At 47.7% G+C, this 16,575-nt stretch overlaps 1 protein-coding gene across 1 annotated transcript; it reads left to right on the forward strand.

The window, feature by feature from the left end:
• Positions 1-6,043: 6,043 nt before the first annotated feature.
• On the forward strand, positions 6,044-9,974 carry PDP2 (pyruvate dehydrogenase phosphatase catalytic subunit 2; the record flags this gene model as incomplete). The annotated part of the gene is made up of 2 exons (XM_082676652.1): positions 6,044-6,126; positions 8,328-9,974. Exon 2 carries the CDS (start codon positions 8,382-8,384, stop codon positions 9,972-9,974), a length of 1,593 nt encoding a protein of 530 aa, XP_082532778.1. The 5' UTR covers positions 6,044-6,126; positions 8,328-8,381.
• Between the last annotated feature and the right edge of the window lie 6,601 nt (positions 9,975-16,575).

Below are 16,575 nucleotides of genomic sequence, written 5' to 3' on the forward strand. Positions count from 1 at the left end.
CGGCTGGGCCCGTGAGCCATGGCCGCTGAGCCTGCGCGTCCGGAGCCTGTGCTCTGCAACGGGAGAGGCCACAGCAGTGAGAGGCCCGTGTACTGCAAAAAAAAAAAAAAAGAAAAAGATGTGGTACAGATATACAGTGGAATACTACTCAACCATAAAAGAGAACAAAATAATGCCATTTGCAGCAACATGGATGCAACTAGAGATTATCATACTAAGCGAAGTAAGTCAGAAAGAGAAAGACAAATACCATATGATATCACTTATACATGGAATCTAAAATATGACACAAATGAACCTATCTACAAAAGAGAAACAGACTCATGGACATAGAGAACAGACCTGTGGTTGCCAAGGGGGAGAGGGTTGGAGGAGGGATGGAGTGGGAGGTTGAGGTTAGCAGATGTAAGCTATTATATATAGAATGGATAAACAACAAGGTCCTACTGTATAGCACAGAGAACTAAATATATTCAATACCCTATGATAAACCATAATAGAAAATAATATTAAAAAAGAATGGATATATATGTATAACTGAATCACTTTGCTTTACAGCAGAAATTAACACAACATGGTAAATCAACTATTCTTCAATTTTTAAAAAATCCTATAGGAAAAAAAAACAAACCCAGTCCACAGACTCCCAGCCTTCGACAAGAAGTGGGGTGTTCAGATAGAGGCTTCAATTGTCGCTATTGCCTGATTAAAGTATATTTGATTTGTCATGAGTGTGGTTGAAATGTACCAGCCCTGCATTGCCCACTGGAGGACCAGGTTCAGAAAAGACGCATACGTTGTTAGCATCCATGAAGATGAAGTTCCTATTAAGTTATAGTCTTTACCTAAAGATGGCTAAACAAAAACACAGCATGGTGAGAGGGTACCCTGTACAGTGTACAGGGGCTCTCTCTCTGGCTTTGGAGAAGCCTAAACTGGTCCCTCAGGCTATCAAATATAGATAAGAAGCTTCTAGGAATGTGGCTTGGCTGAGAGTCCAGAGGCCAAGGCCCAGGCTCCTCTTAGCCACAAGCTTAAAGGAGAACATGCGGAAGTCCGTTCAGGTCTTCGGACTCTATTTTGCTCTTCCAAGAATGGATATATGGGCATCTCACAAAGTATATGTGTTCTGCCACATGTGACTAGATTTTACAGCAAAAAGGAGGTTCATGGTGAACTGTTTTGAATTGCTGCTATGAAGTTGGATGAATTTCTTTTACTGCACAATTTTTCAGCACCTTGACTAAGCCATTGTTCATTGTGAATCTCTTCCAGTGCAGGGTAGTATGGATGTGGTCCTCTTCTCTCAGAATATTTTCTGGGATTATGTTCCATGGAGCACACTTTAGGAAAGCATGGGTGAGATGCTCCTTCAAGTTCTTCCCAGCCCTGGCCAAAGGCTTGGAGATGAGACAGGCAGACATGGCTATAAAATTCAAGCCCTTCCCTTGGTTAGCAAGGCCAGGACCTTTGTCCCTGCTATTTTCTCTCCATCAAATGCTTTCTCCCAGATACTGCCAGGCTCACTCCCTAACTTCCTTCAGATGTCTGTCCAAAGCTTATCTTATCAGATAAAACTTCCTGATTCCCCATCTAAAACATCAGGCTCCTCCAGGACCCTGTCCTATCCCCAGCTGCCTCTCTTGCCCCTGAACAGCCCCTACCAAGCCTGTGCTGTGCCTTCTTCCTTCCCACTCCCATGTGTAATTATGTCGGATAAACATTATTGGGGTTTTTCTGATTATTAAATACATGCTGCCTGTTAAAAACATTTTTTTAAAAAGGAAATAAAGAAATAAATGGACTGGTAAAGAATGTGAAAGTTCCTGCAGAGATAATCATTGTTAACTGCTGGCATGTGTCCTACTAAACTTTTCTTTGCCCGCAAAGGCATGTGCAAAGAGAAAGCGGGGGTGGGGAGAGATGCAGAAATAATTGCTGTTATTATCAAATGCCTTCTCTTCTTTGTTGTAATCTGGTTTTTCCATCTGAATTCTGTCCTGGTCAATAGCTCCTTCCTGGACTTTCCAACCTGAGTCTTGGCTTCCTGTTGGGCGTTGGGGGTGTGCTCAGGCCAAGGTGCTGACATTCCACCTCTGATCCTGCCTGAAAGGGGCGCCCTGGGATCTCAGGGCGTGGCCTCCACAGGAGGGGCGAGAGAGCATTCAAAGTTGCCCGGAGGACTATTGTTTCACAGGGTAGCAAAGGATGGAGCTGCAAGGGAAAGAACAGGAAGTGTGCTTCTGGGGGGCTCCAGGTCGCCTCCCAACTTCCTCTTGCTTCCTCTTCCCCACACTAGGCCCCTATTGCTGTTCTTCTACTTCTCTCCAGATTCACTTTCAAGAAGAGATACGTCATTGGCAACCAAGAGTACAAATGACAACTCCAAGGGCCACACAACTGCCCTCTCCAAGTAGTTCTACAGAGACTCCAAGAGAGGAAATGACTGGCCCAGGATCACATAGCAAGTAGGTGGCAGAGCTGGGCCTCAGGCTTGGGACTCCAGGGTGATGGAAAATTCTGAGCTTGCCAGTTAATATGGCCTGAGTGAGAATGGGTGTGGGATGGTGGTGGCAAAGGGAATGATTGAGTGTCACAGAAGAAGCTGCCCCCTGGCCTAGGTCATCACAGCCCTGGCTGCAGCTGTTCCATCAGGCAGCTGAAAAAGATTGACTTGTGTTTGGAGAAGCCTTAAAGAGACAGAAACACAGGTCGTATTTCCCCTCAAAGGCTCTGCCCATCTTCTACTGAAGGGCAATCTTAGGTTGGCTCTAGAAGCTAGGAGCTTAACATAACCATTCTGAGGCCTCCTGATAAACTGGCAAGTCTGTCAGTGCTGTTGCTTCAGAACAGGTTTAAGAGGGCTGAGGCAGGACTTGTATTTTTCAAAAATTCCCAAGCCTTTGTCACGAGCATCCTCAAGACTTGCTAAATATGTCCCTGAGTTTGCTCCTCTGCAGGGATTGGTAACCATTGCCTCTAAAGGAAATGGAGGTGGTATGTGTGTGTGTGTGTGTGTGTGTGTGCGCACATGTGTGTATGTGTGTACGTGCCCGTGCGTGATCAGTTTGGGAGAGGACAGTGCCAGGGAAAGCCACCTGCTTGGTTAAAAGGTGGTGAAGTTAAATCACTTGATTTAGGATGGCACAAATGTGCTCAGATCAGCAAGAAGGCTTTTCTGGGCTTATTCAGCTGCCTTGGGCAGCAATGATAACACAGAAACATTGCAAGGGCAAGCTCATGTTGGCAAAGAAGACATCTGAGCATTTTTTTGTTTTGTTTTGTTTTTTTGCGGCATGCAGGCCCCTCACTGCTGTGGTCTCTCCCGCCACGGAGCACAGCCTCTGGACGCGCAGGCTCAGCGGCCATGGCTCACGGGCCCAGCCGCTCCGCGGCATGTGGGATCCTCCCAGACCGGGGCACAAACCTGTATCCCCTGCATCGGTAGGTGGACTCTCAACCGCTGCACCACCAGGGAAGCCCCATCTGAGGTTTTTTATAAACTCTCCCAGATATCAGGCCAGATATGGTTTTGACAGTTAGACAAAAACCTTCTGCCACCATCTCAATTCCTCCTGACACAAGATCATCCTCAAATCCAGCTTTCCTAACATTCCATAGATGGTCTTATCTGCATTGCTAGGGAATCAGGGGACTTGGCCAGAATCATCTAAGAGATCTATCTCCCTACCCCCGCCACTCCTCCGTTTTTAAAATACAGTTTTGCTGCTTTTTTTTTTGCGGTACGCGGGCCTCTCACTGTTGTGGCCTCTCCCGTTGCGGAGCACAGGCTCCGGACGCGCAGGCTCAGCGGCCATGACTCACGGGCCCAGCCGCTCCGCGGCATGTGGGATCTTCCCAGACCAGGGCACGAACCCGTGTCCACTGCATCGGCAGGCGGACTCTCAACCACTGCGCCACCAGGGAAGCCCCTGCTTTTTTTTTTTTTTCTAATTATACAAGATATTATACAGATGGGGTAATGTGTATTTATTGTAGAAAATTTGTAAGGTTTGCCTTTGACTGCCTCTGTAGGATAAATTAGAAGAAGTAGAATTAGTGGGTCAAAGATCTGTCCATTGGGCAGCCTCAAATTACACTCCCACCTGCCAAGATAGCAATGCCCACTCACCAACATTAGGTATTAATCATGTTTTAATGTTTGTCAGGTTGACTGAAAAAAATCAGTATCTCATTTTAATTCACATTTGCTTGGTTTTGAGTGAGACAGAGTATTTTTACATATTTTCTTGGAAAATGACAGCTGAGCTGCTGCTTTCCCTTTCTCAGGGCAGAGATAAGTCCTTTTCCTTCATTTTTTTTCTAATAAGACCTTGTGACAAGGAAGCCTTGGGAGACTGGATAGGGTTCTTGGGCTAGCCATCATGTATAGGGAAACTAAGCTGGTTATACCCTTTAAACAAAAGTTCCAGTGCACACAAAATCCTCAAGGGTGCATTTTTACTTTGGAAGTGCTGTGTGTGTGGTAACTTAGAAACTCAGTGGTTTCAGACAGCAGAGTGATGTAATATTCTCAGGAAAGTGTGGTGAGGGCAGCCATCTGTGTGTCCCCTGCCGTTGGCCCAGGGCCTGACATATCGTAGGCACCCATAAGCTGTGCTGCCTCTGTGCTGAAGGATAACCTTCTATAACCCCAAATGGACTATCTATACAAAATAATAATAATTGTACCCATTTATTTAGAATCCCTTGGAGTTATTTTTAGTTTAAGTACGAAACAGCCATCTTAATATCCAGGAAGACAGATATTGCAAATTCTTACTTACTGGTAGAACTTCCGGAAAGGGCCGAGGGTGAGTGGCGGTATGAATATCATATCAGAGGCAAGTCTGACAGGAGCTGTTTTATGGCAGCCATGTCCTTGGATCCAGGTGGGCTGGCCAGGCTCCCCAGGTAAGCCAGTGTGTCTTCCTTCCAGAAGACCACCTTTTCAGGGATCTAAGTGGCCTTTTCTGGTTGTCTCCTATTTTTCTCTGCCTCCAGGGAAGACTGCACTTGATTTATCAGAGATAATAGATGAGTTCTAGTAAAGCAATTCCAGCAGGCCATAACTGGAATTCCACAATGGAAGGGACTGAGGAAATATCTGGTGTCCTGGTTCTCAGCCTTTCTCAACGTACCAACCACTAACTATTGTGGTAACCATCAGTGGCCATGCCAATGTAATTGTCAGTTCAAGGCCCAGTGGTTGGTGGGGAGCCAATGAAGACTTTACAGCAGCAATTTGAGCTGTAGAAGGGTCATCTACCTGATCTGTAGAAGCAGAGCAACTAGGGCTAAGTTGAAGTCACAGGTGGGGAGACCAGATGAGAAGGTTGCAGTGGAGTGGGAGGGTAGCTGGAGGCAAATAGTTGGATTGGAGAGATATTTAGGAGGTGAGATGAACAGGATTAGATAACAGACAGGAGACAGGTGGGGGTGAGGGAAGAGGAGTCAAAATGACTCCCAGGCTTGGGGCTTGGGTCTCTGAGCAGATGATGGGGCCGTTACTGGGTTAGGGGAGGAGAGGAAGAGCAGGTCTGGCAGAAAGATGAGTTTCAGACAAGCTATGTTTAAGGTGTACATAGGGCCTCCAGAGGGAGGCGTCCAAGTGGATATAGAAAGGTGTGGCGCCTGGGAGAGGGGTCTGAACTGGTCAGCACAGAAATGGAGAGGAAGCCGTGGGGTATTATTAACAACAGTGAGGAATGGGAGAGGTTGCTCGGTTTGGGGTGCGCAGAACGGGGAGGGGGGGTGTCACGTGGTGGGGGTGCTCAGCCACAAGACTGCCTGGTCCCGAAGCCCGCCCCCGAGCCTACCCAAGGTCAGAGCCTGAGGGGGGTGCGGGTAAAGGTTGGGTAGGATGGGCGGGGGAGGGGGAGGAACCAGATTGGGCCCCTCTGGATCCCGCCCTCTCTCCCTCCTCAGCCATTGGGCAATTACGCTGTCCGTCAGGTGCCCGCCTCCACGGATGAACCAATAAAGGGTGGCGAGAGGATGCTTCCTTCTCTAGCTGGATCAGCACAAGAGGTCCCTTCAGGGAGGTGAGTCCGGGGTGGAGGCAGCTGCGGCACCGTAGGCTGGCGCAGAATTGACTGACGGACCCGGCGGCTTTGGCGCAAGCGGGTGAGAGGAGGACCAGGGTGCGATGTAGGGAAGGGGGTGAGCGCGGGATGTGAAAACCTCTAACCTCGCCGGGTCCGCTCCGGCCCGCAGCATCGGCTCACGTGATGGGGTGGAGAGTGGAGGTGAGGTGAGGGGGCGGGCCCGCGGCGGACGGGGAAGAGCCTTGGTCACAGCTACGGTCACCCGTCTCGCGCGCACGCGCCACGTGGGTTCGCGGCCTTGCTCAGGGCCTTTGGCTGTGTACCGGGACTTCCGCAGTAGCTGTTTTAGCCCTGGGAGTACCCTCTGTGAGCTCAGCATCTCAACTGAATTCTCCTCTTTTATAGACCCGGAAGCTGGGGCTCAGGGACGTGGCCGCGCCAGGGTTTGAGGGAGATAGGGCTTGTTGGACTTAGGAGGCCGCGCTCTTTCTTATCTGTGAGGCTTGACTTTGGGATCTGTTTTCTTTAGATACGCGAAATTGTCTGGGTCCGGTCCGCGGCAGACCGCCTTGCGTCGGGCATTGCCGCCTGGCTTCTCTGCAGGGCTGGGGGTGGGGTTGGGGGGCGCGGGGAGGCGATCTCTGCGTGCCCTGCCCGACCGCACCAGTTCGTAGTTCGGCGGGGTGGGCTGGGGAGAGGGGGCGGTCCTCAAGTGTGGGCGCTCTCCACACCCCAACAGACAAACTTGAGGAGGGCAGGATTCATAAACGAAATCTGAAAACACGTGGAAACTCTCCTCCCGGGTCACCAGAGAAAATAGAAAATAGAGCAGCTTTTTTTTTTGTCTAAGGAAAAATACCACCAGAGGCTGTTGAAAGTGCTAGGAAACTGCTTCCTTCATGCCCTTGTGGAGGCAGATGTGAACCTTTTGGAACTCAGTTTGGCAATATGAGTCTACACCCTTTGACCTACTGATGCCAGTCTTGGGAAATAAGTAGGTTAAAACCTAAGTAGGGGGGCTTCCCTGGTGGCGCAGTGGTTGAGAGTCCGCCTTCCGATTCAGGGGACGCGGGTTCGTGCCCCGGTCTGGGAAGATCCCACATGCCGCGGAGCAGCTGGGCCGGTGAGCCATGGCCGCTGAGCCTGCGCGTCCGGAGCCTGTGCTCTGCAACGGGAGAGGCCACAACAGTGAGAGGCCCGCGTATCACAAAAAAAAAAACCCTAAGTAGGGGAAAGGTTGAGGCGTTAGGCGTTGCAGTTTGGTATTTTATAAGTAGAGACACAGTGGAAACAACCTCTAATACCCAATGATACACCTAATGATAAAAGTAATAATACCTTTTTTGGAGCCGAAGGGTTATATTTCTTTAAACCATCACAAAACCGTATGAAACTAATATTCCCATTCCACGGATGGACAACTGGAACTCAGGCAAGTGAAGTAGTGTGTCTGCTGCTAGACAGCTAGTATCATACCTAGTGTGCTTTTGGGCCTCTGAAATGGCCATGTTTAGCCACTGTTTGAGGCATTCATTTACATACATGTAGAACAAGCTCTGGCCAGTTTTATTAAAGAAACTTTGCATGATTTACTTGTCACCAGTTTCTTCTGGCTTGTTTCTAATCATCACCTGGATCAGTGTACATACTCTGTAGTATTTTCCTCATGCTGTGCCCAATTCAATATTATTGCCGCTGTAGTGATGGACACCAGTTTTGGCCAACATGGTGTAGTACTCTAGTTCAGATTTCCTCAAGGCTGGGCCGTTGTTGGCGAGGAGGACCAGGTTCACTTTGCCTTGTCTGATCATCTTCAGAGTCTGCTTGTACCCCAGCACATACTTTCCACTTACCATAACCAGCTGGAGCCTAGAATTGATCTGTCTCCGGCGACTTTTCCATTTTCTTTGCTGCCACCATCTTCCTGGTTTAGGTGCTGGATGGCGTCCAACAGAAAGCAGCCACCAAGATAGCTGGGGAGCAAGAAAGAGCTTATATTTAAATGAACACTTAAAACCTACTGGGGAGAGTGAACGTGGGAGCTGGGCACAGGGCCCTGGCAAGGGAAAGGATTTGGGAAGGAGGAAAAGGTGGCCTCTGGGGTAGCCCTCAGTGACTCTTTAAGATCAGAGAGTGTTTAAAAACCCATTTTCTGAAATGTGATTATATATTATAATGGGAGGTGTGGAGACTTAATTAAGTATTTTGAGATTAAGTGTTTTCAGAAGTCATTATTTTTAAAAAATTAAATTTAAAACTTTCTTAAACTCAAATTTTCAGGTTTAAAAAAAACCCTTTTTGCTGAAGGAACGCATTCGCTCATACAGTTTCAGAATGTCAAGTACTGTGTCCTACTGGATTTTCAATTCTGCAAGAAACAGCATTGCCACATTACAAGGGGGACAACGTTTATATTCAAGATATGCCTCAAATAGGATTAAATCAAAATGGAGGCTCTTTCCCCAGGGGCCAGTCACCCTAAAAAACAATGCCTCATGTGGTGGCATTGCTCTGCAGAAAGCCTATAGACACACATCAACAGAGGAAGATGATTTCCACTTGCCGCTCAGCCCTGAGCAGGTAAATGAAGTGCTGCGAGCTGGTGAGTCGGCCCACAAGATTCTTGACCTTGACAGTGGAGTCCCAAGTTCGGTGTTGCGGTTTGAGAGCAACCAGCTGGCTGCCAATTTCCCAGTGGAGGACCGGGGAGGTGTAGCCACCTGCCTGCAGACCAATGGGCTGATGTTTGGTGTCTTCGATGGACATGGTGGCCACGCATGTGCTCAAGCGGTGAGCGAGAGGCTCTTCTACTATGTGGCAGTGTCACTGATGTCCCAGCAGACGCTGGAGCAGATGGAGGGGGCAATGGAAAGCATGAAGCCCCTGCTGCCCATTCTGCAGTGGCTCAAGCACCCAGGGGACAGTATCTACAAGGATGTCACGTCAGTGCACCTTGATCACCTCCGTGTCTACTGGCAGGAGCTGCTGAACCTGCACATGGAAATGGGGCTGAACATTGAGGAAGCATTAATGTACTCCTTCCAGAGGCTGGATTCTGACATCTCGCTAGAGATCCAGGCCGCCCTGGAAGATGAGATGACCAGGAACCTTTCACTCCAGGTTGCTTTCTCAGGGGCAACAGCTTGCATGGCCCATGTCGATGGAATTCACTTGCATGTGGCAAACGCTGGTGATTGCCGGGCCATCCTTGGTGTCCAGGAGGACAATGGCATGTGGTCTTGTGTGCCCCTCACCCGGGACCACAATGCCTGGAACCCAACCGAGCTGTCACGGCTAAAGAGGGAGCATCCTGAGTCAGAGCACAGGACAATCATCATGGACAACAGGCTGCTGGGTGTCCTCATGCCCTGCAGGGCCTTCGGGGACGTCCAGCTGAAGTGGAGTAAAGAGCTGCAGCGCAGTGTCCTGGAGCGGGGCTTTGACACCGAGGCCCTCAACATTTACCAGTTCACCCCCACACACTACTACACTCCACCTTACCTGACGGCCAGGCCTGAGGTCACGTACCACAGGCTGAGGCCCCAGGATAAGTTCCTTGTGCTGGCCTCTGACGGCCTGTGGGATGTGCTGGGCAATGAGGATGTGGTGAGGCTGGTGGTGGAGCACCTGGCTGAAGTGTGTCGGCACAAGCCAGACCTGGCCCAGAGACCCGCCAACCTGGGACTCATGCAGAGCCTGCTGCTGCAGAGGAAAGCCCAGGGGCTCCACGCCACCGACCAAAACGCAGCCACACGTCTGATCAGATACGCCATAGGGAACAACGAGTACGGGGAGATGGAGCCTGAGCGGCTGTCGGCGATGCTGACATTGCCAGAGGACTTGGCAAGGATGTACAGGGATGACATCTCTGTCACTGTGGTGTATTTTAACTCAGACTCGATTGGTGCATCTTACAAGGGGAGTTAAGAGTCTCCCATCCTGTTGCCAAGGTTAACTTAAATGCTCTTCTAAGACATGTTCACTTACTCTTAAACTGGCTATTTAGACCTTGTTGTTAAAGGGCAGGCAGATGTAGCTTGCTTAATAATAGATTAACGTGAGAGAAAAAACAGCCTAGGATTAAAAACAATAGTAGTGATTTTATGTCCCTGCATGTTTTGGTCACCTCTTCTACGCAGAAAGGGTGGAACACAGAGACCGTAGACTTGGCTGGGGCTCGTGTAACCCAAGTCCTTTTATAAATACACTGTTGTTAAACTGTCAGCCTGAGCCTGCGAAGTATAAAATGAATCATGATTCTAAGGATATGAAGAAGTTCAGGATCTTAGGAGGTCTTGATACAAAAATCTGCAAAGTTGATAATTCTCAATTCGTAACCTAGACTATGAAGGGAGGTTTTGTTTCTTTTTTATTTTGAAGTTCCTAAAGACCTAGGTTTACAAAGCATATTACAGGATACTTTTCTATGCAATATTCTAACTTTTTTGTGTGTATGATTTTACTTGTGAAAACATTTTGTAATGCTGCATTCTAGTTCCGATTTAGTTTATTTTAAAATTGAGTCCTCAAACTTGCAAACAGGCCTGCTCTAAGCGAGCATGCTTGGAATGAGTTTTCTTGGTTTTCAGCTGAGGGTGAAGGTGGCCAGGCCTCTGAACCGGCTGAATTTATTTGTGCAGCTTTCGGACCTTTCCACTGAGTCCCACCCCCTGAACCTTTGAGCCATGCTAGGAGGTTACTTCTGTCTGAGCCTTAACTCCTTTCCTGCATTAATAAAATTTCCTCCGGGGTTTAGTAAATCTCTGCAGATTTACTCATAGCACTTAACCTTTCTGATTATACCTCTCAGACATTCTTCTAATTCCACCTAATGTTCCTTCCCCCTCTGCTATGCTGAACTCCCTCACCCTGCTGCTGACTGTGCAATACTGTCTAGAAAGAATGCTCCCAATTCACATGGTTGCAGGGAAGGAGAAAATTCAAGATTGCATGTGGTAATTGTGACAGACAGTTTAGGCAGGACTGCTTATACAGTGGATTCTAGACTTAAAATTCAGCCTGAATCTGGAGAGGTAAAAACATGAAGGACCTGAGAACAGTCACTTAGTCTCCCTAGCTGCATCCCGAGGGGCAGTGGGGAAGAGGGAGGAGTGAGATTTTTCAGATGGGACACTTGCCTATAGACTGTGGGATAAATGGCCATTGCTACTCCTCAGGAACTAGGCCTTATTTAATATAGGAGTTGGGGCAAAACCAAATGTAACCTGTACTGGCTTCTATGGGCTGCACAGTCTGTGTTTATTTGAAAATTAAACCATGTGGATCCTTTCTGCGGGGATGAATTTCATGTTCTGAATTGCTGTAGCATTTAAACAACAGGAAATGTGTCCCTAAATGGAAACACAAATATAATCCCACAAAAACTGACACTTTTTATGTTCCTGCACTGTCTTCATTGATCGCTCTCCTCACCCCCTTTCGTACTGAAAGGAAAGCAAACAGCTAGGTTTGACTTCCACATTTTTGTCCACATTCAGGACATTCAAGTGTTGAGAAACTTCTAGCCTGCGGATACTTCCCTGTGCATTTACTGATATGGCTTCATCTAAGAAATTCTCCTTTGAGTGCTTAAGCCTTGGTCCTTTTATTCTGAAACTATTAATCTTCCTTCTGATCTCCTAGATCTTCAGAAATAAAACGTGAATCCCTGTCATTCAGCTTGCATGACGGTTTGTTACTAGAGCCTGCTTGTCTGACACCCTTGTTCTTTATGCGAGCTAAACCCTGGTGCACGCTCTCATTTACCGGGATTACAGGGTCTGAATCCTGTTTTGGAGCCTAGCTTGGGTCATAAATATAGCTGATTAAGTAACCTGTGTGACAGTTGAGAGAATACAGACTTCCCACCTGTTCCTTCAAGGGTATCTGTGTTTTTTCTCAGCCTAATAGATTTCCTGCTTTCTAATTGGTATATTGAGAGAGAGGAAGGGCTGGTTTCTTGTCTGCCTTTTGCCATTGTGAACTCTGTCTGCTCTTGCCATGAATGCTCCACGGAGCAACTCCTGGTTAAACCCCAGCATGTCTGATTCCCTGACCACAGTTCTGCTGTCACTGGCCTTCCTGAGGCACATGGGCTACCACTTGAGGACACTTGGGATTTGAGAGGGAGTTGGTGGTACTTTGTCAGGTCTTCCGAAACACTTATCATTCCTTTTATGTAAAGATTCTGATATTGAGACTTCTGAAATGAACTAAAAAAATGAGATTGAATCTTTAATGTTTAGGATGTCACTTTTGAATAAAGTATGCTTTGGTGCTTTAAACAGCATATTTACTGTTTTAGGTAAGAAATGGTAATATTGGCATGTTTTAGATATTGTTTTTTATGTAAATAATACAGTTCTCCTGATTCTGGGGATTGGTCAAAATGGATAGAGAAGTTCTAAATTCAAGTTAGCGTGCTAGGTCAAGTTACTTATTCAGTTTTCTGAGACGTTATTTGTAACATTAAAGCTAATTTATTATAATGAAAGTGTAAACTTTGAGGTATGTTAATATATAAACATATTTTTCCCAGAAGTACGATTGGCCTAAAAGATCGAGTGGGTTAAGACTTAGTTTAGACACAACTGAGCTGACACCTTTTATATGAGGGAAATAGAAACAACTCAAACTTGAATTAAAGAATAGAATAATTAATTGTATAGAACACGACAGTGTATTCAGAATGAGTCTAGCTTGACTCTTTCATCCATCAGCCCCTAGTGACCTATTTTTCGGTTTGACAATCTTGGGGAAACCTTAACTTCCCAGGTTAAATCAGGATATCCTGGAACTGAGCTATCCTAGTTTCATTGTTAGTGGTTCATTTGTCGCTGAACATGACTCCCATAGCAGAGAATGCCCGGGTGTGGCTTTGAGGCTGGGGAATAAAGGCTGGTGGTACCGCTTTTTCCTGTGAGCTGCCACGTGTGTTACCAAGTGGAAAACACACATGGACTGCAGTGCGACTGTCTACTGAGCAGGCTGAGGCTCTGTTCCCGATGCCTTGGGCACCTGACGTTTAGTTTAACTGGCCTCCTTGAAAATATTTCTTATCAAACATTTACTTGGAAAAATTATTAACCATGTTCTTTAGTATTTACTGACATTTGTATTGTAAAGTGTATACCAATGTTTTTTTGACATTGATTTTCTAACCATGAGAGAGATTTAAATGAAATTTGTAAATAAGAGAGGAAAAATGAGATTTGGTTTCTTTTGTTTTTGAATATTCATATTTTTAAGGTCCTTAGGGTACTAGATTAGGCCAGGCTTTGTTTCACCACCTTTATCTGGTCTGTTCAATAGTCCACCCAAAAGAGAAATTTTCTTTGCAAATTTTCGATGACTGCTGAGCACACAGGAAGTCCTTGCTTAATGTTAACAGTGTGTGGGAAGCTGAAAAGAATGAAAAGGAAGTGTGAAGGCTTTTGTTGTGAGGGTCTCCACACACTCAGGGCCAAGGCCTGCTGGGATTTCACATTATTTAACTGGCCTTGTAAAACCAGCTTCTTTGTTAATCTTAAATTCAGAGCCAGCTTTGGGGAAGATGTCTAGGCAGCTACCTAGATAGAGTTGAAGACCCCACTCCATCCCACCCCCACTGACTGAGTTTTATCTCATTGCCTCTGAGTGATACAGCTCATAAGGACAGCTCCAGTGGGTGCTTCTTAAAATGCAAATACAACTATTAAGTTATTAAATTTAGTATGGGCTAGGGTGGTTAAACTGGGCCTTGAGGAGGAGCAGATTTGGGGGAGAGAAAGGTAGAAAAGGGAATGTCTGAGGTCTGCTGAGGGTAATGGAGGAGCTGTTTCCTTCTTTATAACATGATAAAAACAGGCCCAGAGGCTTGAAAACTTGCCCCGACACTGTGGTAGGGCAGGAATTTGAACCAAGTCCACTGTGCTGTGCACATGTCCCAATACTGGGCTTTCAGAAAGGGATAATAATGCAGGAAAAATCTCATGGCCCACTTTTGGCACAGGGTGGGTGGGTGGAGAAGTAGGGTGTGGTGACAAGAAGCTAGATGGATAACCCATGCATTCCAATATCCCATCATTTGGAACTCATAAACATAGAGGGAAAACAGGGAGAATTAAATTTTAAACACTGTGCTCTTTAACTAGAGGGGGAAGTCAATTTATACTGTTCTTTTCACCTCTAAAGTTTTTGCTTCCATTTTATTTGATGCTACTAAATGGCCTTAAGTAGTTCCCAGGCTAGTGACCCTCTGTATCGTGGGTAGCTGGCACTCCAAGCAGCTCCCTCTGGAATGGATGGGTGAACCTCTACTGGACCTCCATGGATCATAGTGTCTTTGTTCCATTGACCCCTGACCTTACCTGTTCCTGGCTGGGAGGAGCAAGTGGGGATTGAGGGGGCCAGCCAGAGTTCCCCTTCCGACTTTCACTGGCGAGGGAATAAGTGAAACCGAGCAGGACCCTGTGGGGCCCTCCTGGATACAAAAGCTGCCCCCGCCTCCTGTCTCCTGTTTTTTATTTGTAGAAAAGGCCCTGGTCTCCTAGGCTTTCCCAGAGTTCCAAAGAGCAGCACAAGAGTTACTAATTAGGGAAGTGAAGGAATTCAGAAACAAAGGAAAACCAGTTAAACAACAAAAGTAATGACAATAGCTCATGGATAAAACAGTTCCTCCTCAAGGTGAATACGTAACTATCTGACACTTAGCTTTGAGTTGTTCTGAAGGAACTAAACCCCACCCCACCACCCCAGGTGGAGGATGGTGACTGCGTGCTGACCACAAGCACTGTGGACCTCAGACTGGTTGGAACCAGAAGGCGGAGGATTGAGATTACCAAGACACCACCCTGGAAATCCCTGCCCTTTCCCCAAAATAGTTGCAATAATCCTCCCTCTTATTAGCCTATGAAATTACCCAGCCCATAAAAACTAACCACCTAGGGACTTCCCTGGTGGCCCAGTGGTTAAGAATCTGCCCGCCAATGCAGGGCACATGAGTTCGAACCCTGGTCCCAGAGGATCCCACATGCCGTGGAGCAACTAAGCCTGTGGGCCACAACTACTGAGCCTGCGCTCTAGAGCCCGCGAGCCACAACTACTGAGCCCGCGTACCGCAACTACTGAAGCCCACGCGCCTAGAGCCCGTGCTCCACAACAAGAGAAGCCACCGCAATGAGAAGCCCGCGCACCGCAGTGAAGAGAAGCCCCTGCTCACGGCAACTAGAGAAAGCTGGCGCGCAGCAACAAAGACCCAACGCAGCCAAAAGTAAATAATAAATAAAATAAATTTTAAAAACCCCAAAACCAGAAAACTAACCACCCCGTATTTCGGGGCCCCCTCACCTTCTGCCTATGGAAATGTGTGTCTCTGCTTTCACTTTACTATGGCTCGCTAGCTCTTGAATTCTCCCCTGCATGAAGCCAGGGACCCTCGCTCGGCAGCCCGTCCCAGGAACTTGACAGAGACCTGGGACGTGACCATCCTCTCAGGCCCCATTTTCCTGCAACCTCTTTACAAAGGATATTAATAAATTTACTTCTTACCTGTCACTTTGCCTCTTGCTGAATTACTTCTGCGCCGAGACATAAACAACCTGAGTTTCATTAAGTCCTGAGACGAGTTGTGGTTTTCAGTTGGAATATTGTGGGTTCGAGTCCCATCTGAGGTGTGTGGCTTCACAGCGCCGTCTCCGTGCAGCAGATGAATAGAAGGAATGTCTGCCATGAGCTACTGCTCTGTCCAGTCCACCTGCAAACACCTTGTGTGGCCCCGGGGCCCGGCATGCAGAGCTGTCCGGGGATTAGCTCATGACACTGGGCACAATGGGGATGGGGAAGGGCCAGCCCGGGGGTCTGGGACGGGCTCTGGGTATATTGTGGAAGTAGGGGCAAGAGTTGTAGAGAAGGTTGAGGGGGAGCTGGCCAAAAGTGGCTGAGTGGGGAAGCAGGAGCCCCTCAGGTGATCTCTGGGGATGGGGAAGTGGACAAGGCCACGCAGCGACCTCAGAGAGGACGTGGCTTGCTCTTCATCGGCGCGGAGTGGGGTGGGGGCAAGGCAGAAAGTCTCACCTCAATCCCCCCACTTGCCCTGCGGTGTTGCCACCAGGTGCTGCTGGGCATTTGTCCTTGTTTTTCTCCTCCCCACCCTCATCCCTGTAATGTCAGGCTTAGCCCCCTGTCCTACTGATTGTACAATGAATAAGGAGGGATGGGGGGCAGATGGGTGGATGGATGGATGGACGGATGGATGGATGAATGGATGATCGAGGGAGGAGCAGATAGAGAGGAACCAGCAAAAGAGAGATCAGAGAAGTAGGAGGAAAACTATGAGTGGGTGGCATGGAAGTGAGGAGAGGCGGGTGAGGAGTGTCCAGACCCAGAAAAGACCGTGGGCGTGGATGGATGAAAATGAACAATGAGCTAAAAAGATCACTAAGGAAAGATGAGGGCCATTGGGTATTCTCACGTGGGACTCAGGACACAGGATGGGCCTAGACAGGGAGGTAGAGATGAGAAGTTGGCTTTGTGAGAGCTGAGCTGCTGG

Source organism: Grampus griseus (genome assembly GCF_964374135.1).
Source record: "Grampus griseus genome assembly, chromosome: 19".
NCBI lineage: Eukaryota > Metazoa > Chordata > Mammalia > Artiodactyla > Delphinidae > Grampus > Grampus griseus.